This window comes from Myxine glutinosa, chromosome 7, assembly GCF_964187855.1.
Source record: "Myxine glutinosa chromosome 7, kmMyxGlut1.1, whole genome shotgun sequence".
NCBI classification, from domain to species: domain Eukaryota; kingdom Metazoa; phylum Chordata; class Myxini; order Myxiniformes; family Myxinidae; genus Myxine; species Myxine glutinosa.
In genome coordinates, this window is record NC_136267.1 from 40,024,988 (window position 1) to 40,051,657 (window position 26,670).

Here is a 26,670-nt window from a genome sequence, read left to right on the forward strand (position 1 = left end):
GCCGCCGTTGCAGCACACTGCGCCACAGCGATGCGTGATAAATATCCCACAATACATTTCACAAGAGCGGGCCATTTTGCACAACCACCAAGTTACATTTCAGTATCACCACCACAATGGACAACATCATGCTTTTACACGACAGGCTCAGAGTCGATTTCACTTTCGACAAATTTCTTCCAGGAATATAATCCAACTCCAAGAAAATCCAGCACATTCCGAATTCCAAGCCACGGTCAATAACTCGTTCTAAAAGCACTGTCATAAATATTGATCAAATGTCAACACAGTTCCGTAATGGAACTCACAAAACCCTCGTTCTTGCATTCTTATGTGCTTACTTGCAGTTGGAACCACAAGAAGGTAAACTCCTTCCAAGGTTGCCACCACTGCTTCTTTGTAGAGGTTTTTCCATGGTATATTGAGGGATAGTTTTCCTGAAGGATAAACAAACATTCCAATGTAATCCTTAGATTCCTCGATTTGCACACCCTCTCCATCACCAACACACACCTTTCCCCTTTTGGCAATCCCATTATGTCATTTAAAAGGTCATCAGCCTAATTTTTACATACAATGTCTGAATGTATTTTTTCCTTATGTCTTAATGAATATGAACATCACACGTATGTTGGGGGACAAGGAAAGTGTAACGTGACTGAAAGCCCATATCCTGCAAGGTAAGCATTTTTTCAATTTTTTTTGAATACAGAATCGAGGCTCGCGTAAGCACTAACACAATGAACATGAAAACATGCTCAGACACATTAAACATACAATGAAGGGAGCAGGAGACAAGAGGGGGACAGAGGGAAGCACACAAGCACAACAACAGGAGAGAACAGGGACGTCAGTAGATCTGTGGAAGGGAGAGGGCTGGGGGAGGAGGAATGGGTACACGGTATAAAGCAAACGGACACTACTAGGAATTTCAGGAAAGAAGTTGGGGATTGAAAGAGGCAGATTTGCGGTGTTTTAACAGGGGTAGAAAAGATCAAGGCTTTGGATGGGAGGTAAGAGATGGTGGTGAACAGCTGTTTTAAAGAGCTGGAGGGAGGAGAGGGATTATAGAGATCGTGGGAGTTTGTTCCAGAGGCAGGAGAAAAGAGGAATGAAGGAGTGAAGGTGAGCAGAGAGCTCTGCACAATGTGGCAACCTTGGAAGGATGCAATCCATCATACACAATAAACACGGAACTTTCAGTTACATTGAAGGAGCTGCGCTCCAACGCGAGTCGAAAGAATTGACGCGACCAAAGACGGAATTCGTCCGAGTTGCTTTATTGAAACAAAACAGCTCAGGTATTCTCTCAAACCCGTTTATCGGGCAGCAATATATATACACATTTATGCCGGGGCGTTTGCCTGGGAAAACCGAGACCGGGCATGCCCGGGTGTCAAGGGCGAGTCCTGGAAAGGCGAGTCTGGACATGCCCGGGCGTCCTGGACGCGGCCTGGCAAGTCGAGGCTGGGCGTGCCCGAGCGCTCTGGGCGAGCCCTGGAAAGGCGAGAGCGGGCATGCCCGGACGCTCTGGGCGAGCCCTGGAAAGGCGAGTCTGGACATGCCCGGGCGTCCTGGACGCGGCCTGGCAAGTCGAGACTGGGCGTGCCCAGGCGCTCTGGGCGAGCCCTGGAAAGGCGAGTCTGGACATGCCCGGGCGTTCTGGACGCGGCCTGGCAAGTCGAGGCTGGGCGTGCCCGGGCGCTCTGGGCGAGCCCGGGAAAGACGAGACCGGGCGTGCCCGGGAGGTTCGGGCGTGCCCGGGAACAGCGAGTCCGGGCATGCCCAGGAGAGGCGCGTCTGGGCCCGTCCGGACGAGCCCGGCACGGCGATCGCGCCCTGGCCGCGTCCTGGCAGGTGCAAGGCGATTGTGTACATTCAGCGGGAACCGCTACATGTCATATGGGAAGGATGATGCAATAATGTTGGGTAGTGTTGTGTGTGTGTGTGTGTGTGTGTGTGTGTGTGTGTGTGTGTGTGTGTGTGTGTGTGTGTGTGTGTGTGTGTGTGTGTGTGTGTGTGTGTGTGTGTGTGTGTGTGTCGTCGCATCGTGGCATACACCAAGGTACCGTGCCAAGCAGATAACAGAAAATGACCTCACAATATAAAACGAATTAGGAAAACATTACATTGCGTTAGGAAAAAACAGGCTTTGTGTGGAATGGTCCAGAAGTGAAAATCTATTTTAAAAAGTAGTTAAAAAAAAAAAAATAGAACCTCCATTTCATAAGATTTAAAGAAAACAGTTCAAAATGCTTGCAAGAACAAATAAGAGTGATTCCCATGAGCACTTTCACTTTTGTGAACCCAACAATGTGTGCACAGGGCTTGTTTACAAAAGATAACTTTGTTACTTGTTAACTTCAACAGGCATTTCGTTTCGGGGATAACACAAAGCACTATTATTTTTAAGTATACTGCATCCATGATTCAAAGTGTAATCCTTTAATATCGAAGCACAGAAGAAAGTCGGGAAAACAAAACAAAAACCCGAGTGAATTTTATGGCAAATCCTCACTTTTGCCACCAAAAGTAAAGGTGAACGATGGATGGCAAAAAGGTCCACCAGGAATGAGCCAATATCAAATTTTGAGTGAAAACCCATACTTAAATTTCCGTTTTGACCCATATAACACCAAGTTCCCCCCTGGGGCATTAACTGGGGGTCAAATCCAAAAGATCATTACATATTTCATACGTCCCCCAATGTTTATTGTATATACAAAGTTTCATTAAAAAACGTTAAAAAATACGTGCACGTAAATGAACTTTTTGGTATTTGACCTTTTAACCCCACCCCAGAGGGCAGGGTAAAAAAAAAAATGATACTGCTCTCGCACTTTTCCAAATGGTGATCATAACTACCGAGTTTGGCGAATTTCTGCACAAACATTTAGGAGGAGATAGTGGGACGGGTGGACAGATGCAAAGATGGACAGACAGATGGAGCCGATTACAACATCCCCTCGTTTTTTTTGTAAAAGTCTGGGGATATGAGATTGTTTGCAAATTTATCTCCAGAAAGTTGTGAGCAAATGATATAATACGAGTTGGCGACCCGTCAAAGATCGTCAGCCGAGCGAAAAAAACTGCTTATGGCATAATCGTCGCTCTGTGTAGACAGCATGGTACATGTGTATTTTATTTATATATATATATATAATATATTATATATATATATATAATATATATATATATATATATATATATATATATATATATATATATATATATATATATATATATATAGTTGCGGTTTTGAGTTTTGTTTAATAAAGGTTAACTTAAACGCCCAAAAGAATGACATCAATAAAATAAATGGGAAAATGGACACCCGAGGAAAAATTGAAGGAAATGAGGGACGAAGCAAGGTGTAACATGGAGGGGTTGGAAAACAAAATGGGTGGTCAATTGGAAAAATTTATGGCAGCGTCAAAGAAGGACACGAAAAAAGCGGGGAAGGACATAAGGCGCAGGTTGAGCGGGGAGGTCGCCTTGGTACGCGATGGGGTGACACGATGTGAGGAACGCGTGGGGAGCGAGCTTGGGCAGAGCGCAGCTGAGTTGACCGGGGGTATGGACATCGCGACACGGAGTGTGGAAGACCCGACGATCGGCGGATTGGAAAAAGAAAGTTTATGGGCGCCGACGGTCGAGGTAGAAAAATAAATAATTAGAGTCGAAGTAATGGAAATTGCAGAAACAATTGGGGCCGAAGAGACGGCAGAATCACGAAATAAATCACGGGAGAAAGAAATGGAATGTACGCAAAGTTTGTATTTGCATCGTGATGTCGGGCTTGCTCACCAAATGGAAAGTTTGCAGGTGCTGACAGGAAAAGAGGTCCCCAAGGTGAGTAGAATTAATGGCGGAAATGTGTTTGGCGCGAATAGGGTTTTGGCGCGCTTGGGACATGGACGAAACCCGGGCGGTCGTGGAAGGTCCATTGTGCGGTGTACGAGGGTGACTGGCGCGCGTGTGAGAGAGAAAAGTGTGCACCGGAGCGCGAGTGTGAGCGCGAGTGTATGATGGAATGTGTGCGGGAAGAGTGTGTAACAGGAGAGTGTGTTACAGAGAGTGTGCAGGAGTGCACACCAGAGCGTGTTGTAGAGTGTGTGCAGGAGTGCACACCCGGGGGTGTTACAGAGAGCGTAACAGAAAAGTGTGCGATAATGAAGTGTGTGGAAGGTATGAGTGCGCCTAGGTCTGTAGGTGCGAGTACGGTGTGCGAGGGAGAATGCACACCAGAGAATGTGGAAGGAGAGTGTGCGGTAGCGGAGTGTATGGGAGGCGCAGGGACGCCTAGGTGTGCGAGTGAGGAGTGGGTCGCGAGTGGTGAGAACGCGGCTCAAGCATCGACACTGACCGGGGTAGCGTTTAGCGCGACGGATAGCCGACGTGAGCCCTCGGTGAGTTGTGTGCGGCAGGGACCGGCGGGGATCGATGCCACGGGCATGTCACAAGGACCGCCGTGCACGACCCGTGCCGGCCCCCGCCCTGTATGGTTGGTGCCGCGCTGTGTCTCTGCGTGTACCGATCATTGTACATACTTGTGGGAATAATAATTAAACCAGTGTTCTTCCTTCCATTCGATCGTTCTCGTGTTTTCCTCATTGACTAAGCGTGATACGAGTAGAATCGCTCGAATTGGGTTCCACTACTAGAAAACTGCACGGACCACGTGGTACTCAATCCGCTCGGTGTACCCAAATCACACGTGGCTCGTGCGAGGCTTGCTTCCCCGCTTCCGTGGCGGCGCAGGGATTTAGGTACGAGCGAGACTTGGTCCCGAAACCCTACCTTGCGTTTGCCCGGAAGAGGCGTTTCAAGTCTCTCGGTTCCGCCAAGCCCAGAAAGAACAAGGGGCTTAATCCCCCCTTGGTAAGGGTAAGAAGGGCGGCGGAGAACCGTAACAAATATATATATATATATATATATATATATATATATATATATATATATATATATATATATATACATATATATATACATACATATATATATATATACATATATATATACACACACACATCCTAGGATCCTGGGTTCGAATCCCGGTCGATCGCTGAATTAACGCCAGGGGGGTTGACTCAGCCTGTCATCCTTCCGAGGTCAGCAAATTGAGTACCAGCTTGCTGGGATGAATGATCCCGGTGTGCACCCCGGTTTAGAATAGGTACACCGTATCCCTGCGCATTGTAAGAGCGTGACCAAGGGTTGGCGTCAGGAAGGGGATCCGGTCATAAAAAAACAACAAAAAAAACATTGCCTCAAACAGGGAACCATGATTGTCATGGGGCCCGCAAGGCTAACCCTCGCTCTAGCGGGGAAAAATTGCCTTAAAACGATCATTCATTCATTCATTCATTCATTCATACACACACACACACATACATGGGCCGCTACAAAAGTAATGCCTCATGTTATTTCTCACTACATACAATTCAAATTACAATTTAAATTACATGGAATATGCATACATACATAGCAAATATCAAGCTATCCACATGGCCTCCATCAACTGCAATGCACTTTAATGAGCGCATCAATCCGATTCTTTTTCTGGTGTCGCTGTGGTTGCAGGCCGACCACTGAGGCTTGTCATTGATATGGGGGTCCCCAGCTCTTGAAATGCCTTTCCCAATGTCTAACGGTGCTTACATCAATGGTAGAGTCATTGTACATTTATTCTTTAAATGAATATCCACTGGAGGAACCTTTTCCGCAATAAGAAATTCAACAACTGTTCTCTGTTTCATACGCACAAGCCTGGCAGCCATTTTGAAAGCGGTGTGACGTTGTCACGTGACCGATCGCAGTGACGCTCAACTTAAAATGGGTGGGAGATACAAACCTTTCATTGTAATCTTGCGTAGCTTTCCTACGACACTTTGGCTACAAACTGAAAAATTAGAGGCATTACTTTTGTACCGACCCTAGTATGTATAGACGGGGTGAGTCAAAAGGCCGGAAACATAGGACGAATGTTACATTTTTTTTTTTTTTAATCTTGCAGTGAGTGAACCATTAATCTGCCTGGTAGACGTTCCTATCCATCATACCTTTCCAGACTTTTGACTCGCCCTATATAAACAGGTTTGTCAGACAGATAATGCCACTTGATTTCTGAGGAAATGAATCACTAATGCCTTTAGATGTGCTGATGTTGCAAATAATTTCAATGCAGGAGGAGGTCACAATGCCCACCGAGTGTGTGCAATGTGCACCAGTGTCAAGATAACAGCAGCCAATAGTGTGAATGTATTCTAAAGGATAAGTGAACAATTACAGTTTTGAGCAAAGAAGAGATCAAATTTATCGAAATTAATCTTCTAAGATTCTAAAGACTTGCAGGAATATTCAATGACGACGAATCATCAAAACATTTTGTCGATCTGGTGAGTGGTCCAAAATGCAAAATGACAATGGATCAATGGCCTTCTGATTTCATCCATTGATCAAGACTGTTGCAGTATTTTCAATCGACACTCGCTCAGTATTTTTCTTAGCCTACCAGCACATCACCCGTAGAGTGATTGTGTCACCCCGCCTACAGTGGCAGAGGCTATCTATGCAACTGATTAGCCAGCAGAGCCTTTAATAAAAACAAATACATCGACACACATGCTCACCTGTGGCCAATTACATTTTTACCGAGTAAACTTGCACATACAATTCTGACAACTCCTCAACCCACCTCCCCCAAAAGGAAGTCCTACCCACCCCGCAAAAGCCTCAATATCCCACTCACAACTCTGTGCCACATTTGCTCTACTCCCCCCACCTCCCAGCCCCAAGGCATCAAACCCCTCCCCACTTCAAGCCTTCAAATCAATCCCCACCCTCCACATCTCCACCACAAGTCCTCAATTAATTGTCCAACCAATGGGTGGAATCCGGATGCACACACGGCTCCATTTATAGTATTAGGTACTATATAGCATGTTTTTCTCTTCTAGCAACATTTAAGCCACACTGGCACATACACAAGCGCATTCTTTTCCATGTGCAAGCTCTTGAAGGTTGAAAACACAAAAAAAAAAAAAAAATCCATTATCACATCAGCGGAATGCCAGCGGTTTAACCGATAATTATCATTCATTCATTTATTTGAGATTCAATCCAAACTGCAAAATCCCACCATGCTGACAAATTTACTATAGCCAGCACTATCAAAACAGTGTCGACTGTGAAGGAAATGCTTGAATATACTCCTTAGATTCTCAGTGTGATAATACTCCGTGGAGGTCTCTGCACTTTGTTGGATGAATGAATGAATGAATGAATGAATGAATGAGGAGTCAATGTCACTGAAGGGAAATCCAAGAGGATAAAAATCAAAGCCGTTGTGCAGTCCTGACTGGCACTTGGGCTTCCACAAAGTTGCAATTTTCACCAAAACCATTGCGTACTGTTTATGTGCCATTGCAGCTGTATTTGCCAATGACCACATCACATGGCACAGATCCAAGTGTCTACAACGTGTCCGAGCGTTCATTCCGTGTCGGTAATCTTACGAATGCAATGGTGTACAGTACTCCCAAAAACACTCACCTATATAACCAGCCTTGATTTTAAATGGCACGTCCAGGGCACTCTACGAATGAACACACACACACAAACACACACGTTTCTTGCAAGCAAATTTCAAAAGTAAACTATAGATTACATTCTCCAGAAAATTTCCCTCGATCCGATATATATACACACAGATGGGGAAACATATATTCATACCTGGTTGTAAACAGGCAATTCCAAAGATCAAATATGAGTATTCTTTTCACAAACAGTTAAGCCTCAAAGCTTAAGACCGGGAAGCTTCAAATTGTATCTCATCAGCGCAGTCAATCCTGCAAATTGTCATTCCACAATGCACGGCCTCAATCACCACTTCATCGACGGTCGTTTCAAACAACCAACAGATACAAACCCTTACCAGTGCATTTTCCTTTATTTTCAAGTTCTCCAGCACAGCATCTCCTAAAATCAGAAACAATAAATGAGGACTCACAATTGTCCGACATGTGATTAAACAAGCAGGTATGTACTCGTAACAAATCTTCAAAGCATAGATATTGTTGTGAAAATGACTCCTAGTGGGTTAATGATGTTTGATATAGCGTAGTTACTTCCTTAACAAGTATCTCAGCATAAGCGTAAAATTATTGTGGTATTCTATATGAGTCTATTCTATATGTGGTATATCTATTGTGGTAATAGCTAGTTAGACACAGTCAACCTTCACTATTGTGTGCATCTAAAATTATCAACCTATACTATTCTGCCCTCTGTAATCAGTCTTACATGTGTCTTTTTAGCATTCTGGTTGGCCAATTGGGGCCCAAGTTTAGGTAGCAAACCGTCATAAAGGGACCGTGGTAGTTTAGTGCGCGAGGTGAGAGTCACTGAAAGATTGCTCCGCCTACCAAGCCAAGCGACGACCAATGGTAAGTGATCGGGGAGGGGCATAAAGTGTCAATGGTGAAGTGCATGGCCGAGCTGATAAAAGGTGAAGGTGAGGAGAAAAGGAGAGACCTGAACTGAAGGCTGTACTGGACCGGTTAGTGGGTTAAAGAGTTTGGCTTATTCATTTATTGTTAATTGCTTCTCTTGTTCCTTCCCCCCAAACAATCATTTCATTATTAAACATACCTGGTCTCAGGGGTGAATTCTGGCAGAAGTGGCTGCTTCATTTGGTGGTTTGATATAGACCCGTTAAGGGAAATAATTGGCCGTGGTCTGCACAGGGTACATCACTTATAAGACGTCACGTGGCTTAGGTTGCTCAGCAGAGATTAAATCGTCACTTTTGGTACAACAATGGGCTGCTTTGGGACTTCCAATTAACACAGTATCGTGGCTTTAGACATGTGATCCAGCGAGGAAGTCTTCAAAGCGGTCGACATCCTTCTAATGACAATGGGAATTCCCAACATGATAATTCAGTACAATTTTTTTTTTGTATACAAGATCGAGGCTCGTGTAAGAGCTAACATTAATCACAAAAAAAAAAACCGACACACAAAACATACAATAAATGGAGCGGGAGACAAGATGGGGAGAGAGGGAAGCACACAAGTACAACAGTAGAGAACAGGGACATCGGGAGATCTGTGAGAGGGAGAGGGTTTTGGGGGAGGAGGCATGGGAAGGGGGGGGGGGGTGGGAGAGGCATAAAACACATGGACACTGCTAGGACTTCCAGGAAAGAAGTTGGCATTTAAAAAAGTGGATCTGGGGTGAATTAACGGGGGTAGAAAAGATCAAGGATTTGGATTGGGGGAAGATAAGAGATGGTGGTGAACAGCTGTTTTAAAAGACCTGGAGGGAGGAGTGGGATTGAAGAGAGTGAGGCGGGAGTTTGTTCCAGATGTGGGAGTAAAAAGGAATGAAAGAGTGAAGGTGAGCAGAGAGTCTTGATTTTGGCAATTTCACCATGAGAGGGTTGCTGGCAGATCTTGTGCGACCTGTAGGAATATTTGGGGGACAGAGCACAGATAGAGCTGGGGGAGATAGGCCGGAGAGGAGTCGGTAGAAGACAGAAAGACCGTCATATCTTTGCATTAGAAGTCTGAGTGTTGGTGAATATTTCATTATTTTGTGACAACAAGTAGTTGATTGTGTTGACATTCGGATCAGCCAGTGCTTGCAGCACAGTGTGACCTGTGACTGCCGTTGCCAAGATACATTGTCACCTGGGGTGAGTTAGAGGCATGTTCACATATCACTTTTATTTTCATATTACATCAACTCCATTTGTCATGTTATTTTGACACTTGTCATACGTCATCTCCATGCACATTTTAAACTCTAGTTTGTAACCAACTGCCCGGCTGGTGAGGTCTGCCCGGCTGGTGAGCTCTGCCCGGCTGGTGAGCTCTGCCCGGCTGGTGAGCTTTTCCCGGCTGGTAATTTTGGGACATGGTGGATATTGAAAAGCTATGGAGCAATCGGCCTCATGGCGATTACTTTTGCCTGTGGGTCGGTGGCAGCACTGCCTGACCCCACAATCCAATATACACTTTATAGCTGCCTTTGGTGGCCTCAAAATGGATATCAAGGTCAAGGCCAACGCGTGGTAGCTTAAAACTTCGCCCAGCTTCTGAAGTACCTATGCCCAAAATTTGGGGCCTCTATGGTTTGTAAAAAAAGATGCTATGGTTTGGCCGTGTAAGAATAACTTACAAACACACTAACACTTGAACATATTTATATAGATTATTTGTAGAAATAAGGGTTTGAGTGTAACTAAGGTAGTGTAGCAGCATAGCAAACCTGTTGTGCATTTTGTGATACAAGCACCAAATTTGGCACAAATGTACATTAATATGTTGCGAACATTTTCAGATATTGGGCCACTTGAAATTCCGTAATTTTTTTTTTCTAATTTTTTCAAATTTCGTAATTTCAAATTTTTCGGGTGACACCGTCACAATTTCGGTCTTCGAGGCCGGCCGATATAGTGGGGCGGCTTAGCCCAAATATTCAAAAGAATTGTGCATTTTGTGATACAAGCACCAAACTTGGCACAAATGTACATTAATATGTTGCGAACATTGTGTGGTCAGCAATGAAGACGAGAGTCTGAATTACATGTATGCAAAAGACCTTGTGAACCAGTGAAGCAAATACACGGACGGGTAAGCATGAATTAAATCTAGGGCATGATATAATTTCCATGATGTTTACCTCTACACTCAATGGTGGAAGGAGGTAATGTTTTGATCCCAGCTTGTCTGTATGTCTGTTTGTCTGTTAGTCCACAAAATTCCAGACAAAGCTTGTAGTAGTGGTAGTTGTAGTGGTAGTGGTGATAACAGAAATTGTTATATAGAACTGAACTTATATTATTATTATATGCAGAAAATAACTTCATTTCTATATGCCCTGCAGTGGACAGGTTAATTGGTTTATGCACTGAAGGGGTCACCCTGGTGTGCACTGCTGTGTTCTGCCTCACTGAGTTGTTCAGGTATGATGTACTCAGCACAAGCTTCCGGTCGGCCCGGAGGTGGGGGTGCGGGGCCTGTCACGGAACGTCAAAACAAACGGCCTGCCGGGGCCGCCCAAAAGTCGGGCGTGAGGGGCGCGTCCACTAATGGAACGCCTCTCGCTTCCCAGATCGAGGGCCACGTGGTCAGGAGAACCTCGTCCCTTCCGGTCACACTTTGCCTATCGGCCGGCCTCGAAGACCGAAATTGTGACGGTGTCACCCGAAAAATTTGAAATTACGAAATTTGAAAAAATTTGAAAAAAAAAATTACGGAATTTCAAGTGGCCCAATATCTGAAAATGTTCGCAACATATTAATGTACATTTGTGCCAAATTTGGTGCTTGTATCACAAAATGCACAATTCTTTTGAATATTTGGGCTAAGCCGCCCCACTAAGGTTTTCAGCCTTGATGTTAAAGAATATCAAATTACAATTCATGCACACTGCATATAATGTTCAGGATGGTGAGAATGATGACATTATTGATTGATTAATCAATAATACCTTTACATGTCAACAAAAACGAGAGCTAGAATTGCTTTGCAATACATGTCCCTTTCTGAGATTGTATTTTCTAAGTCCAAAAAGAGCATAGATGTGAAAAATCGACGAAACACCCTGAAACTCGAACTTGTTCTGTAACTTGTCGTAATAAAGCCATGTACCAAGTTTCAGTTAAATATGTTAAACGGTATGGGGAAAAAAGTCTGGAAAACTACAGGTGCGAAGGCCGGACAGACAGATCGACGCAGAGGAAACCTATAATCCACTCTGGTGAAACCGCTACGGGACTAACAAGCTGTTTGTTATCTGGTATTTTGTTCTGGAACTACAATTGCTTTGAACTGTTAGCCGTGTGTATCGGCAGGTCCTGACAAACTGCTGTGACGTATGTTGCAGGTTAATTCAACGTTTTTTGTTACTTTTCTTTTTCTTTGAATGGACTCGCCCATTTCTACTACAACAACAACAACAACAACAACAACAACAACAACAACAACAGCCATTTTAAGGCCATTTTCCCTGCTAGAGCGGGGGTTAGTTTTGCTGTCCCCATGACAATCTTCCCCATCTTGCCCTATTTTCTGCATCTCTCCTTGTTAACCCCCTTGCCCGCATTTCTTCTTCCACCATCTTTAGCCAAGTCTTTCTCGGTCTTCCCCGTCCTCTACTTCCTTCTACATTCATTTCCATCACTCTTCTCAACCAGTCACTTTCATCCTTCCTCAACACATGACCAAACCATCTCAACCTGTTCCTCTTCACAGCATCAATCACAGGCTCTATTCCCATCATCTTTCGCAATTCATCATTTGTCTTCCTCTCTCTCAACGATACTCCACACATCCACCGAACCATTCGCATTTCCACCCTTTCCAGCCTTCGTTGCCGCTCTACGTTCATTATGCACATCATCAAATGCGCTACATTTCTACGATGGATGAATAAAGTTATAATTCAGAACAAGCACCCATCTGCATTTATTACCCCACTTACACACACCGTGGACTGCATACAATTCCCGGAAGTTGAGAATTAAAACCCCTCAATAGCTTCTGCCTTCAGTCGGACTTTAACCACCAACCTCCAGTATTCCAATACCAATGGCCTCTCTATTCGCTGCAACACCTTGTTGGTGAAATGAAATGAAAGTTTCTAAAGGGAAACAACACAAGTGTGGATGACAAGTACAGTACAAAAGCGAAACTTTACACACACACACACGTACACTCAATGAATGACAAATGCCTAAAATAGCACGCATGGGCATAGCTGGAAAGGACTATTTAAATACCTCGCTGAAGTTACGCCAACAATTTCGAGACAGCAATGGAATCATTGGGCCAAGACCCATGTGCGGTCCAATCAGATGTGGAAAACCGAATTCAAACAACCGAGCAACGCGAAACGTGGTTTCGAAATATGGAACCTGAGGCCATGCAAGTTGTTCCCACGACTACTGTACTGTAGTCTGTACTGTGATCTGCAACTTTAGGCCTTTTGTCACATGTGGACTATATGAAGCTCGACTCCAGCTAATTGTTCTTGGTGTAAGGAGAGTGGGGGATCGATGTGGTTCATGATGAATGGTGAGCTTACAGCAAAGTATATCTAATTACAAGACAACAGCCTGTAATAGTGTAATGCTAACAAATTTGGATCCACCGACTCGCATGGCGTTAATGTGGAGCTATTAATAACTAAGGTGCAGGCGTGCAGACATGAAGACAACTACCACTACTACTTCTAGTCCATGTGCTCGGAAGACAAAATGAGTGTTTGGTTGCACCGTGTATGTAACTCGTCCCTGCCCTCCCGAGGTTCACCCCAACCGTGCCAAGACCCGGCACCGCCCTGCGCCACACTGCGGCTGCTGGCGCGGCACGGCGCGCGGCACGGTACGTCTCGACACGCGGCACGGTACGTCTCGACACGCGGCACGGTACGTCTCGACACGCGGCACGGCACGTCACACAGCGCGGCACGGATCGAGTACAAGCAAGCAAAGGCGGGCAAGGTAAAGCACGGACGAATACACACGGATTCAAAGCTTAACAACCACGCAGAAAAACACAAGCAAACAACATCACAATACACCGCCACAATGTGCCGCACCATGTGTACGTAAAGTACCAAACGTATTAATGCCGCATCGTGTAACAAGAGCGAGACGTGACCGAATCTGAGAGAACCGACCTCCCCAGATGCCGATGCTGAGCTGAGAGGTGTCCAAGTTCTCCACGTAGTCCGACAAGAAGCGGTTGAGCAGGTTCACCACGAAAGACTCGAACACCATGACGAGGTGGAAGGTAGAACCAGGTAGGACAGGAGAGTAATACGAAGCAGGAAGGAGAAATGTGAACAGGAAGGCGTGAAGTCAGAAGTGAAATATAAATGGAGGTTGATCAGACTAAAGAGTAAGAGGGATAAATCAGAGTCGTCGGCGAGAGCATCGTGGATGGATGAAGCAGAGTGCAGTGCCTGGAAATCCTGGAATAAAAAGGGGGAATGTGTGTGAAAAGAAAAAGGTGTAACTGCGCAAGTCTTCTAAAAGGGAGGAAAGTGATTGTGAAGAGGAGGAGATCGAGGAAGAGGGCGTGGCTAGCGGAGACTGTGCAGTGTGCAGATGGGGATTGAGAGCGCGGGATGAAGAGGAAGTGCCACCTGGTGGTAACCGAGAGTGCAGCGGGAGGCGGGTAAGCTCGATCTGTCAATGACGATTCAAATCAGAACGAACCACACAAGGGAAACTCGATGGTACCGGTATTCACCCACCGCAGTTTTACACATTTTTATTGCATCTGTCGACACTTCGGAGGTAAATGTTTACAAACTATAGGCCTACTTTGAAAAGTCTGCTATACATTCATAGGCCTTTTACACAGGAGTTTTTATTCTTGTTCTCGAATCTCGAATGTTTTGATAAATGACTACCAAAGCTGAAAAAGACGCCAGACTAGATCGCTGAAGTAGGGGCCTACAAATTAGGCGATCGTTAAAACGACTAAATGTACTTGTTCTTCTTCTTCTTTGCTTTTGTTCATCAGCCAAGCAAGTTTGAGGCTGAGGTGATTACAATGATTCTAATTTCGCACGGTTTTCGATGGATGCTCAATATGCGCTATATCAAATGGTCATGTTACATGTGGTAAAGTTTAAATTTCCTCTATTAAACGGTTTTCTATGTATGCTCAATATGCACTATATTAAATGGTCATGTTACATGTGGTAAAGTTTAAATTTCCTCTATTAAACGGTTTTCTATGTATGCTCAATATGCGCTATATCAAATGGTCATGTTACATGTGGTAAAGTTTAAATTTCCTCTATTAAACGGTTTTCTATGTATGCTCAATATGCACTATATTAAATGGTCATGTTACATGTGGTAAAGTTTAAATTTCCTCTATTAAACGGTTTTCTATGTATGCTCAATATGCGCTATATCAAATGGTCATGTCACATGTGGTAAAGTTTAAATTTCCTCGATTAAACGGTTTTCTATGTATGCTCAATATGCGCTATATCAAATGGTCATGTTACATGTGGTAAAGTTTAAATTTCCTCTGTTAAACGGTTTTCTATGTATGCTCAATATGCGCTATATCAAATGGTCATGTTACATGTGGTAAAGTTTAAATTTCCTCCATTAAACGGTTTTCTATGTATGCTCAATATGCGCTATATCAAATGGTCATGTTACATGTGGTAAAGTTTAAATTTCCTCTATTAAACGGTTTTCTATGTATGCTCAATATGCGCTATATCAAATGGTCATGTTACATGTGGTAAAGTTTAAATTTCCTCTAGTAAACGGTTTTCTATGTATGCTCAATATGCACTATATTAAATGGTCATGTTACATGTGGTAAAGTTTAAATTTCCTCTAGTAAACGGTTTTCTATGTATGCTCAATATGCACTATATTAAATGGTCATGTTAGATGTGGTAAAGTTTAAATTTCCTCTATTAAACGGTTTTCTATGTATGCTCAATATGCGCTATATCAAATGGTCATGTTACATGTGGTAAAGTTTAAATTTCCTCTATTAAACGGTTTTCTATGTATGCTCAATATGCGCTATATCAAATGGTCATGTTACATGTGGTAAAGTTTAAATTTCCTCTATTAAACGGTTTTCTATGTATGCTCAATATGCGCTATATCAAATGGTCATGTTACATGTGGTAAAGTTTAAATTTCCTCTATTAAACGGTTTTCTATGTATGCTCAATATGCGCTATATCAAATGGTCATGTTACATGTGGTAAAGTTTAAATTTCCTCTATTAAATGGTTTTCTATGTTTGCTCAATATGCGCTATATCAAATGGTCATGTTACATGTGGTAAAGTTTAAATTTCCTCTATTAAACGGTTTTCTATGTAGGCCTATGCTCAATATGCACTATATTAAATGGTCATATTACATGTGGTAAAGTTTAAATTTCCTCTATTAAACGGTTTTCTATGTATGCTCAATATGCACGATATTAAATGGTCGTTACATGTGGTAAAGTTTACATTTCCTCTATTAAACGGTTTTCTATGTATGCTCAATATGCACTATATTAAATGGTCATATTACATGTGGTAAAGTTTAAATTTCCTCTATTAAACGGTTTTCTATGTATGCTCAATATGCACTATATTAAATGGTCATGTTACATGTGGTAAAGTTTAAATTTCCTCTAGTAAACGGTTTTCTATGTATGCTCAATATGCACTATATTAAATGGTCATGTTACATGTGGTAAAGTTTAAATTTCCTCTATTAAACGGTTTTCTATGTATGCTCAATATGCACTATATTATGTGGTAAAGTTAAAATTTCCTCTATTAAACGGTTTTTGATATATGCTCAATATGCACTATGTAGTAAAGCTCAATATGCGCTAAATGGTCATGTGACATGTGGTAATGTTTCAATTTCCTCTATTAAACTATTAAATGTTTAATTTTTATTTAATAAACTATTAAATAATAATTTATTTAATATTTTATTTAATTTTTATTTAATAATTTAATTTTAAATTAAAATTTTTATTTAGAGGTTTAATAACCTCTATTAAATGTTTTTCATAAATTGATCGTCTGTTTGCCGTGTCGCGAGCAAGGCCTTTGCCGCGTCGCGAACGATTTGAAATCGAAGTTAAGTGATTGTTCCCATTTGTATTTTCGTTAAAACTGTATTTATTTATGGTGTTGTACGTATATTGTGTCCCGACGAAGATTTTTCGGTGCAAATCTTTCATACCTGTATTGAAAATCGTGTTAATTCGTGTCGTGTCTTGAGGCCTTGTACAGTGTGCACTGTCCAACCTTGAGGCTTTGTTTTTCTCTCAGCGGTCCGTCGTTTGTGATCCAATAACTTTCGTTCTCTGTATTCCCAGTCTTTTCACCCATAGCCTACTTCCTTGTGTAAAATCTCAACTAAAAAAAAAAAAAAAAACACTTCCTTCTCTGTTCTCATTCGTTTTTTCGTTCGTATTCGTTCGTTCGTTCTTCGACCACGTGTTTCTCCCCCATTTCCCCAGATAGTTTTCACTCATTAACCTTCAATGTTTACACTTTCCCCTCAAGTTATGTATTCCGTCATATTTTATAACACCTTTTTCTTCTTCTTCTTTAAAAGGCTGCTTTCGACTTGCTCACCAAATCAATTCATCCCAAAAAAAATATCCATCTCCTATAGTGCCTTTTTTCTACATTCCCTAAACTCTCCTGCACTCCATCCTCCATCCAGCGTCCTTAAACGTATTTTTAACTCAAAGGTCACAAGAAACTCATTTTGCAATAAATGTTCGTTTCCCATAAATCGTACACTTTCAAAAATCCAATCTCACCCCTCCCCTCCAAATCTTCCCCATAACCCCTCCCCTCCAAATCTTCCCCATCACCCCTCCCCTCCAAATCTTCCCCATCACCCATCCCTTTCAAATCTCCCCCCTTGCCCCCTCCCTCCTAAACTACCCCCTCACCCCTCCCCGCCAAGACGCCCCCTCGCCCCTCCCCTCCTAGACTCCTGCCTCACCCCTCCCCTCCAAATCTCCCCCATATCCCATCCCTTTCAAATCCCTCCCCTTGTCCCTTCCCTCCCAAACTCCCCCCTCACCCCTCCCCTTCAAATCTCCCCACCCTCATTGCTTCTCAATTTCCCCCCTCTCACTCCCCCTCCTCAAAGCGTCCTCCCCGCTTCTTCCCCCTTCAAACTCTCACCTCCATCTCCCCCAACCTTCTGCCTCGCTCTTCCCCCTCCTCAAATAACACCTCATTGTGGCTCACCCAATCACCATCAAACCTTTTGTCCGCCCCATCCTTCCCTTTCTCCGAGCTATTCTGAAATCTCTGACACACCTTCAACAGCTCTCCCTACCTCTTCCACCTCTTCCACATCTTACCCTACCCCTCCTCCCCCCTGTTCTGTATCTGATGCTCCCCCTTCCTCTTCATTAACGGTATGGACCTCAAACATCCGGGGCCTTCGTTCAAACTTAACTGATCTCTCCATACAGGTTGCTTCTGTCAAACCAGACGTGATCTGCTTAACAGAAACTTTCCCCCTTTATGATGTCTCTGATTCCATAGTATCTCTCCCGGGCTACTCCCTCCTCCGGTATGATAGACCTGAGCCTCGTCCTGGAGGCGGGGTTGCTATCTTTATCAAAAACTCTCTTCCTCACTCGCCCTGCACTGCACTCTCTCCACCTCACCCCCAGGAATACCTCTGGCTACGGCTTCCCCTTCGCTCCCACCTCTTGTTCATATGTGTGTTGTACCGTCCACCAAACAGTGATGACTCCATCTACATCTCGCTGTCTGATGATATGGACCAACTTCTATCTACTCATCCCAACTCTCTCTTCCTCATATGTGGTGATTTCAACTGTCATCATGCCAGTTGGCTGGGTGTGGGTACCTCTCTCACCAGCCATGGCTCCTCAGCAAAGGACTTCTGCGACTCACTGGGACTGACACAATCTGTCAATTTCCCGACCCGGATCTCAGTCAACGGAACATCTTCTCTTCTGGACTTGGTTATGACTAACTTCCCTGAAAATGTCTGCTGCTCTTCTTCTGCTCCGATCGGATCATCTGATCATGTCCTTGTTAAAGTGGACATCTCTCTGACCATCCTCAGGGAGCCTGCTCAGCATCGACGAGTCTGGCATTTCACTCAGGCCAACTGGCACGGTCTTCAAGCAGCCATCAATCATCTGGACTGGTCTCCCATCTCTACCACCTCTGACATCAACTCATCCTGGGAATTCTTCCAAAGTAAATTGCTCTCTCTCATGCACAGATTTATCCCATCCCGTCTTCAGTTGTCATACCCTTCCTCCCGTCCATGGTACACGGAATCTTGTGGTGAGGCTGTTGCCCAGAAACAACTTGCCTTCGTCTCCTGGAAAGCAAATCCAACGGAAGGAAATCTCATTTCCTTTCACAAAGCCCGAAACAAGTGTGTGTCCACCCTCAGGAGAGCCAGGAAACAATATCTCTCCGTTCTCAAGACCGAACTCTCTTATCTGTCTCCCTCTTCCAAATCCTGGTGGCGTCTGGTCAAATCCGTTTCTGGTGTTTGTTCCCCCTCCATCCCCTCCCTTACCTCAAACGGCTACACAGCTGACTCCGCACGTGAAAAAGCTGAATGCCTCAACTCTGTGTTTGCCTCTAAATCTTGTGTCCCAAACCCATCCCTCTCTGTACCCACCATACCCAGTCGTACCCTGCTGCTCCTGGACTCCGTGTCCTTTCCTCCTGACAAGGTGGAAAAGTTTCTGTCAACCTTCGACTCTGATTCTGCAACTGGACCCGACGGCATCAGCCCACGGGTCCTAAAATCCTGCTCTGCTGCTCTATCTCACCCTCTCTCTGTTCTCTTCACCCTCTCTTTTGCTCAAAGTAAACTGCCATCTGCTTGGAAATCAGCCAACATCACCGCTTTGCACAAAAAAGGTGCAAAAACAGATCCTAGCAACTACAGACCAATCAGCCTTCTCCCAATTATCAGCAAAGTCATGGAATCCATCATTGCTTCGGATATGAAATCTTTCCTCTTCTCCAATGGCTTGATCTCTGATCATCAATTTGGTTTCAGACCAGGTCACTCTACTCTGGACATGCTGCTTCTGCTGTCTCAACAATGGATGGAGGTCCTCAATGCCAAACAGGAAATTAGAGCTGTCTCCCTCGACATATCACATGCCTTCGACACGGTCTGGCACCCCGCTCTGCTCACCAAACTCTCCTCCTTTGGTATCCATGGAAATCTCCACGCATGGCTGGCGGACTTCCTCTCTAGTCGTCGTCAACGTGTGGCCCTGAATGGGTTTCTCTCATCTCCTCTTCCTGTTCAGGCTGGAGTTCCCCAAGGCAGTGTTCTGGGCCCCGTGCTTTTTCTGGTCTTCATCAATGATCTCTCTGACTCTCTCGAAAATCCTCTCTATCTCTTTGCTGATGACTCCACTCTCTGCTGCTCCATTCCTCTTCCCTCAGATCGGCAGTCTGCTGCCTCCTCACTCTCTGAAGACCTGGACAAAATCACAGACTGGTCAAACAAGTGGAACATGTCTTTCAATCCTGACAAATCTCACACTCTTACTATGTCTCTCCGAAAAGATCGACTGGACAACCCTCCCATCTACTTTCTCAACAATCCTCTCCAAGAAGTTCTGTCGCTCAAGATTTTGGGTCTCACTATCTGCCATGATCTTTCTTGGGAAAACCACATTTCCAAGCTGGCCTCCAAAGCCAGTCGCCGACTGGGCATCCTCCGTCGTGCGAAGTCCTTCCTCGGCACACCTGAGCTCCTCACCACATACAAGGCTTTCATCCGCAGCTCAATGGAATACTGTTCTCCCCTATGGGCCTGTGCTCCTGCCTCACACCTAGCTCGGCTTCACGCTGTTGAAACCAAAGCTTTCAGAATTATTGGAATCTCCCGCGATGAAGCTATCTCTGAGGGCCTTTCACTCACTCACCGCAGGCAGGTAGGTGGTCTTTCTGTCTTCTACCGACTCCTCTCCGGCCTTGCACCCCAGCTCTCTCTGTGCTCTGTTCCCCAAATATTCCTACAGGTCGCACAAGATCTGCCAGCAACCCTCTGATGGTTAAACTGCCGAAATCTCGGCTCTCTGCTCACCTTCACTCTTTCATTCCTCTTTTCTCCCGCCTCTGGAACAAACTCCCTCACTCCCTTCAATCCCACTCCTCCCTCCAGGTCTTTAAAACAGCTGTTCACCACCATCTCTTATCTTCCCCCATCCAAAACCTTGATCTTTTCTACCCCCGCTAATTCACCCCAGATCCACCTTGTTTGAAATTCCAACTTCTTTCCTGGAAGTCCTGGCAGTGTCCATATGTTTTATACCTCTCCCACCGCCCCCTTCCCATGCCCCCCCCCCCCAAAGCCCTCGCCCTCTCTCAGATCTCTCGATGTCTCCATGTCTCTCGGTCCCTGCTCTCAAATGTTGTGTTTTGTGTCCTTCCCCCTCTCTCCCCATCTTGTCTACCGCTCCCGATGTTTTATGTGTCGGTTTGTCTTTCTGTGTGATTAATGTTCGCTCTTTCACGAGCCTCGATCTTGTATACAAAAAAAAAAAAAAAAAAAAAAAAAACGTTTTTCGAAGTGTGCTCAATATGCGCTATATGAAGTGGTCATGTTACATGTGGTAAAGTTTAAATTTCCTCTATTCAACGGTTTTCTATGTATGCTCAATATGCACTATATTAAATGGTCATGTTACATGTGGTAAAGTTTAAATTTCCTCGATTAAACGGTTTTCTATGTCGGCCTATGCTCAATATGCACTATATTAAATGGTCATGTTACATGTGGTAAAGTTTAAATTTCCTCTTAAACGGTTTTCTATGTATGCTCAATATGCACGATATTAAATGGTCATGTTACATGTGGTAAAGTTAAAATTTCCTCTATTAAACGGTTTTCGATATATGCTCAATATGTGCTATGTCGTAAAGCTCAATATGCGCTAAATGGTCATGTGACATGTGGTAATGTTTCAATTTCCTCTATTAAACGGTTTTCGAAGTGCGCTCAATATGCGCTATATGAAGTGGTCATGTTACATGTGGTAAAGTTTAAATTTCCTCTATTCAACGGTTTTCTATGTATGCTCAATATGCACTATATTAAATGGTCATGTTACATGTGGTAAAGTTTAAATTTCCTCTAGTAAACGGTTTTCTATGTATGCTCAATATGCACTATATTAAATGGTCATGTTACATGTGGTAAAGTTTAAATTTCCTCTATTAAACGGTTTTCTATGTATGCTCAATATGCACTATATTAAATGGTCATGTTACATGTGGTAAAGTTAAAATTTCCTCTATTAAACGGTTTTCGATATATGCTCAATATGTGCTATGTCGTAAAGCTCAATATGCGCTAAATGGTCATGTGACATGTGGTAATGTTTCAATTTCCTCTATTAAACGGTTTTCGAAGTGCGCTCAATATGCGCTATATGAAGTGGTCATGTTACATGTGGTAAAGTTTAAATTTTCTCTAGTAAACGGTTTTCTATGTATGCTCAATATGCACTATATTAAATGGTCATGTTACATGTGGTAAAGTTTAAATTTCCTCTATTAAACGTTTTTCGAAGTGCGCTCAATATGCGCTATGTCGTAAAGCTCAATATGCGCTAAATGGTCATGTGACATGTGGTAAAGTTTAAATTTCCTCTATTAAACGGTTTTCGAAGTGCGCTCAATATGCGCTATATGAAGTGGTCATGTTACATGTGGTAAAGTTTAATTTCCTCTATTAAACGGTTTTCGACATACGCTCAATAGGCGCTATATCAAATGGTCATGTAACATTTGGTAAAATTTCATTTTTCTACCTTGAACGGTTTTCGATGTATGCTCCATATGCCCCATATCAAATGAAATGGTCATGTAACATGTGGTGAAGTTTCAATTTGCTCTGTTGAACGGTTTTCAATGTATGCTCAATATGCACTTTATCAAATGGTCATGTAACATGTGGTAATGTTTCAATTTCCTGCATTGAACGGTTTTCGATGTACGCTCTTTAAAAAATGCAGACACATTTGTACGTGCCCGATTGCTTAACCCTGCTTTTCACTTTGCGAGCGCAAGGTAATGAGAGATTAGATAATGCTCTCAGTTTACATCGATATTGATGGCTGCCGTACTGCATTGCTGCAGAATAGCACCAATGACTTGAGCAGTCCTGTTAGAGTTAGGCCAAGGCTCGAGTCCGACGTTTGGACCACTAAGTGGTCTTTATCCGGGGCAGCTGAGGCTTCACCTGAGATATCGTCTTCTGGGTTTTCAGTCTCCCATCAAACTCCAAGGCACACGTGACTACAATGTGCATACGGAGAGACCCTGACCTCATTGTGTGTGTGTGTGTATGTGTGGGGGGGGGGGGGGGGGGGTGCGGGGATCTTGGCCTGCTTGGCAACTATACAAGTTAGTGATGCCTTCATAACTAGCCAGACCATGGTCCCGGCTTTGCAACGAGCAAGGGAATTAACAAAGAAAAAAAAAGAGACTGAGGAGGGGAGGAAACACAGAAACATACAAAGAGGGTTGGCTCAAATAAGGTTAACGCATTAATAGACAAGTAAAAATTTGAGAATTTTCGAATAGTGTAGGCATTTTGTGTTAAAAGTGATTAAACAAGTTTTTTAGGATAATTCGAGGGTGCTGAATTCAAAAATGCTGTTTAACCGATTCAATTTTGGAGTCTTAACCTTCAAATTGTAAAAAACAAAATGCCCGCCATTTTCAGCATATTTTTTGCCATAACTTGAATTTTAAGCAACATAGAAGGCTCACTCTAACCCTAACCCTAACCCTAACCCTAACCCTAACCCTAACCCTAACCCTGGTGTTGGCTTAGCGGTTAGGGTGCCGGCTTGGGATCCTAGGATCCTGGGTTCGAATCCCGGTCGATCGCTGAATTAACGCCAGGGGGGTTGACTCAGCCTGTCATCCTTCCGAGGTCGGCAAATTGAGTACCAGCTTGCTGGGATGAATGATCACGGTGTGTACCCCGATTTAGAATAGGTACACCGTATCCCTGCGCATCGTAAGAGCGTGACCAAGGGTTGGCGTCAGGAAGGGCATCCGGCCATAAAAACATTGCCTCAAACAGGGAACCATGATTGTCATGGGGCCCGCAAGGCTAACCCCCGCTCTAGCGGGGAAAATGGCCTTAAAACGATCATTCATTCATTCATTCATTCATTCATTCATTCATTCATTCATTCATAGAAGGCTCAAAATCCCTGGTGTTGGGCTAGCCCTGGTGTTGCCCTGGTGGAAGGCCCTGGTGGAAGGCCCTGGTGTTGGGCTAGCGGCTAGGGTGCCGGCTTAGGATCCAAGGATCCTGGGTTCGAATCCCGGTCGATCGCTGAATTAACGCCAGTGGGGTTGACTCAGCCTGTCATCCTTCCGAGGTCTGCTAATTGAGTACCAGTTCACTGGTAATTCCCTGTTTGTCGTTAAAGGCGGCAAGAAGGGTTGGCGTCAGGAAGGGCATCCGGCCGTAAAACATTGCTTCAAATAGGGGACCGAAAAACAACAACAACCACGGTTCCCGAAAAAGGCCAACAACCGCTTTGCGGGGAAAAATGGCCTCTAAAGGTGGTTATATAGAAGGCTCAAAATAGTGGCAATACCCATGTTTGTGATACTGAGGATTCCAAATTTACTGTTTAACCTAAGTTGTAACTAGTTTGATTTCGCCGCCATGTTGAATTCCAAGATGGCCGCCATATTTTTGGTAATTTCTGGGGTGTATTTTTTTTATGTACATCACTTTCACTGGTCAAATGCGCTTTTAATTTCTTTAGAACAAAAAAAATGATATTAAATCATTTCTAAAGTGCATTTTAAAAAGGGGTAAAGTTCCAAAATGGCTGCCTTTTAGTAATCTCTATATATATAAAGGAGGAGTGTCTGTCTGTGTGTGTCTGTCTGGATGTCCGCTTAAAACTCAAGAACTACACATCGGAGAAAAGATTTGGACACAGATTCGGAATCAGCATAAAATCCCGGTGGTTTTAGGCTATGTTTTATTTTAATATCAATGGTTTAAAAAAAACCGCGCCAGCTGCAATTCCATGGTGTAGTTTGTGGCGGCGCTAGACGTTCGGGGTGTATTGCAATGGTTTGTCGGGTTTGGCTGTGGGTCCAGAATAGCTCCAATTTCCTTTTGAACTTCTACGTTTATTTTGATTCTTCTGTTACAACGCCTTCCTTATCTACCTTATATCCCCCCGACGAGGCCTCTACATAATTTCATGCGGCAGAATTTCGTGCATTTTGAGTGAAAGAAGTGAGCCGAAGTTGAAGGAGGAAGAAGAGGCGCGATCACTCTGGAGGCCTTGATCGTGAGTGGAAATGGCGGGAATTGCGTTTGTATCGCAAAGTAAAGGATCTGCATTCATTTCTGAACTTGCATTGGTGGATTGTTATACATCTGCATTATTTTTCATAAAAAAACTTTATATTGAACTTGAAGGCTCCAAGCACGGACTATATATATAGCCCTCATTGAGGTAAAAATAAAAGTAAAAATCCTGCTATCGCTTGCCAAGCTAGCCGTTCCCCTCTCCCCTCCCCCCTCTTCTCCCCTCCCCCCCTCTTCTCCCCACCCCCCCTCCTCTCCCCTCCCCCCCCCACTCCTCCCCTCCCCCCCCACTCCTCCCCTCCCCCCCACTCCTCCCCTCCCCCCCCCCACTCCTCCCCTCCCCCCCACTCCTCCCCTCCCCCCCACCCTCTCCTCTCCTCCCCTCCTCCCACCCCCCCCACCCTCTCCTCCCCTCACCCCCACCCTCTCCTCCGCTCCCCCCCACCCTCTCCTCCCCTCCCCCCCCACCCTCTCCTCCCCCTCCCCCCCATCCTCTCCTCCCCTCCCCCCACCCTCTCCTCCCCTCCACCCACCCTCTCCTCCCCTCCCCTCCCCCCCACCCTCTCCTCCCCTCCCCCCCACCCTCTCCTCCCCTCCTCCCCCCCCGTTCCCCTCCCCTCCCCTCCCGTTCCCCTCCCCTCCCCTCCCGTTCCCCTCCCCTCCCCTTCCTCCTCCCCTCCCTTCCCCCTCCCTCCTCTTCTCCCCTCTTCTCCCCTCTCCTCCCCCTTCCTCCTCTCCTCCCCCTTCCTCCTCTTCTCCCCTCCCCCCTCTTCTCCCCTCCCCCCTCTTCTCCCCTCCCCCCCTCTCCTCCCCTCCCCCCTCTTCTCCCCTCCCCCCCTCTCCTCCCCTCCCCACCCTCTCCTCCCCTCCTCCCCCGTTCCCCTCCCCTCCCCATCCTCCTCCCCTCCCTTCCCCCGCCCGGCAATGCCGGGTACTTCCCATGGCCAGCTGTACGTGGGCTGCTCGAGGGTTGGAAAACCAAGCAATCTTTATGTCTTGGCACCAAGTAAGAAAACCAGAAATGTATACCAAGAGGTTTTGAGAAATTGAAAATTGACAAAACGTCATGGAGGAAATGTACTGTGATATTGCTCTAAAAATATTTTTCGGTCACACAAGTTCGGAAAAAACCACACAAGGGAAACTCGATGGTACCGGTATTCACCCACCGCAGTTTTACACATTTTTATTGCATCTGTCGACACTTCTGAGGTAAATGTTTACAAACTATAGGCCTACTTTGAAAAGTCTGCTATACATTCATAGGCCTTTTACACAGGAGTTTTTATTCTTGTTCTCGAATCTCGAATGTTTTGATAAATGACTACCAAAGCTGAAAAAGACGCCAGACTAGATCGCTGAAGTAGGGGCCTACAAATTAGGCGATCGTTTAAAACGACTAAATGTACTTGTTCTTCTTCTTCTTTGCTTTTGTTCATCAGCCAAGCAAGTTTGAGGCTGAGGTGATTACAATGATTCTAATTTCGCACGGTTTTCGATGGATGCTCAATATGCGCTATATCAAATGGTCATGTTACATGTGGTAAAGTTTAAATTTCCTCTATTAAACGGTTTTCTATGTATGCTCAATATGCGCTGTATCAAATGGTCATGTCACATGTGGTAAAGTTTAAATTTCCTCGATTAAACGGTTTCTATGTATGCTCAATATGCGCTATATCAAATGGTCATGTTACATGTGGTAAAGTTTAAATTTCCTCTGTTAAATGGTTTTCTATGTATGCTCAATATGCGCTA

At 44.4% G+C, this 26,670-nt stretch overlaps 2 protein-coding genes across 16 annotated transcripts in view; one reads left to right on the forward strand and one right to left on the reverse strand.

Annotated features, from left to right (window-relative positions):
- Nucleotides 1-14,052, reverse strand: part of LOC137430728 (intermembrane lipid transfer protein VPS13A) — a 149,678-nt gene extending 135,626 nt beyond the window's left edge. For all 3 annotated transcript variants that reach the window (XM_078781541.1, XM_078781542.1, XM_078781540.1), the window contains exons 1-4: nt 13,693-14,052; nt 7,937-7,980; nt 7,555-7,597; nt 342-437 (exon numbers count right to left, since the gene is read on the reverse strand). In XM_078781541.1, the coding sequence (XP_078637667.1) occupies nt 342-437; nt 7,555-7,597; nt 7,937-7,980; nt 13,693-13,792 (283 nt within the window). In that variant the 5' untranslated portion in view covers nt 13,793-14,052. The remainder of the gene's footprint in view (nt 1-341; nt 438-7,554; nt 7,598-7,936; nt 7,981-13,692) is intronic.
- The window catches only part of LOC137431152 (protein prune homolog 2), a 112,867-nt gene continuing 99,312 nt past the window's right edge, over nt 13,116-26,670 (forward strand). Inside the window, exons 1-2 of one of the 13 annotated variants that reach the window (XM_078781547.1) lie at nt 13,347-13,385; nt 13,430-13,513. Coding sequence is in view for 1 of the 13 variants with exons in the window: in XM_078781546.1 (XP_078637672.1) it covers nt 14,143-14,192 (50 nt within the window). In the remaining 12 variants the exon portion in view is untranslated. Of the gene's footprint in view, nt 13,395-13,429; nt 13,514-13,740; nt 14,254-26,079; nt 26,125-26,670 lie in introns of those variants that run through there. The other 12 variants (XM_078781557.1, XM_078781556.1, XM_078781559.1 and 9 more) reach the window with 12 other exon arrangements.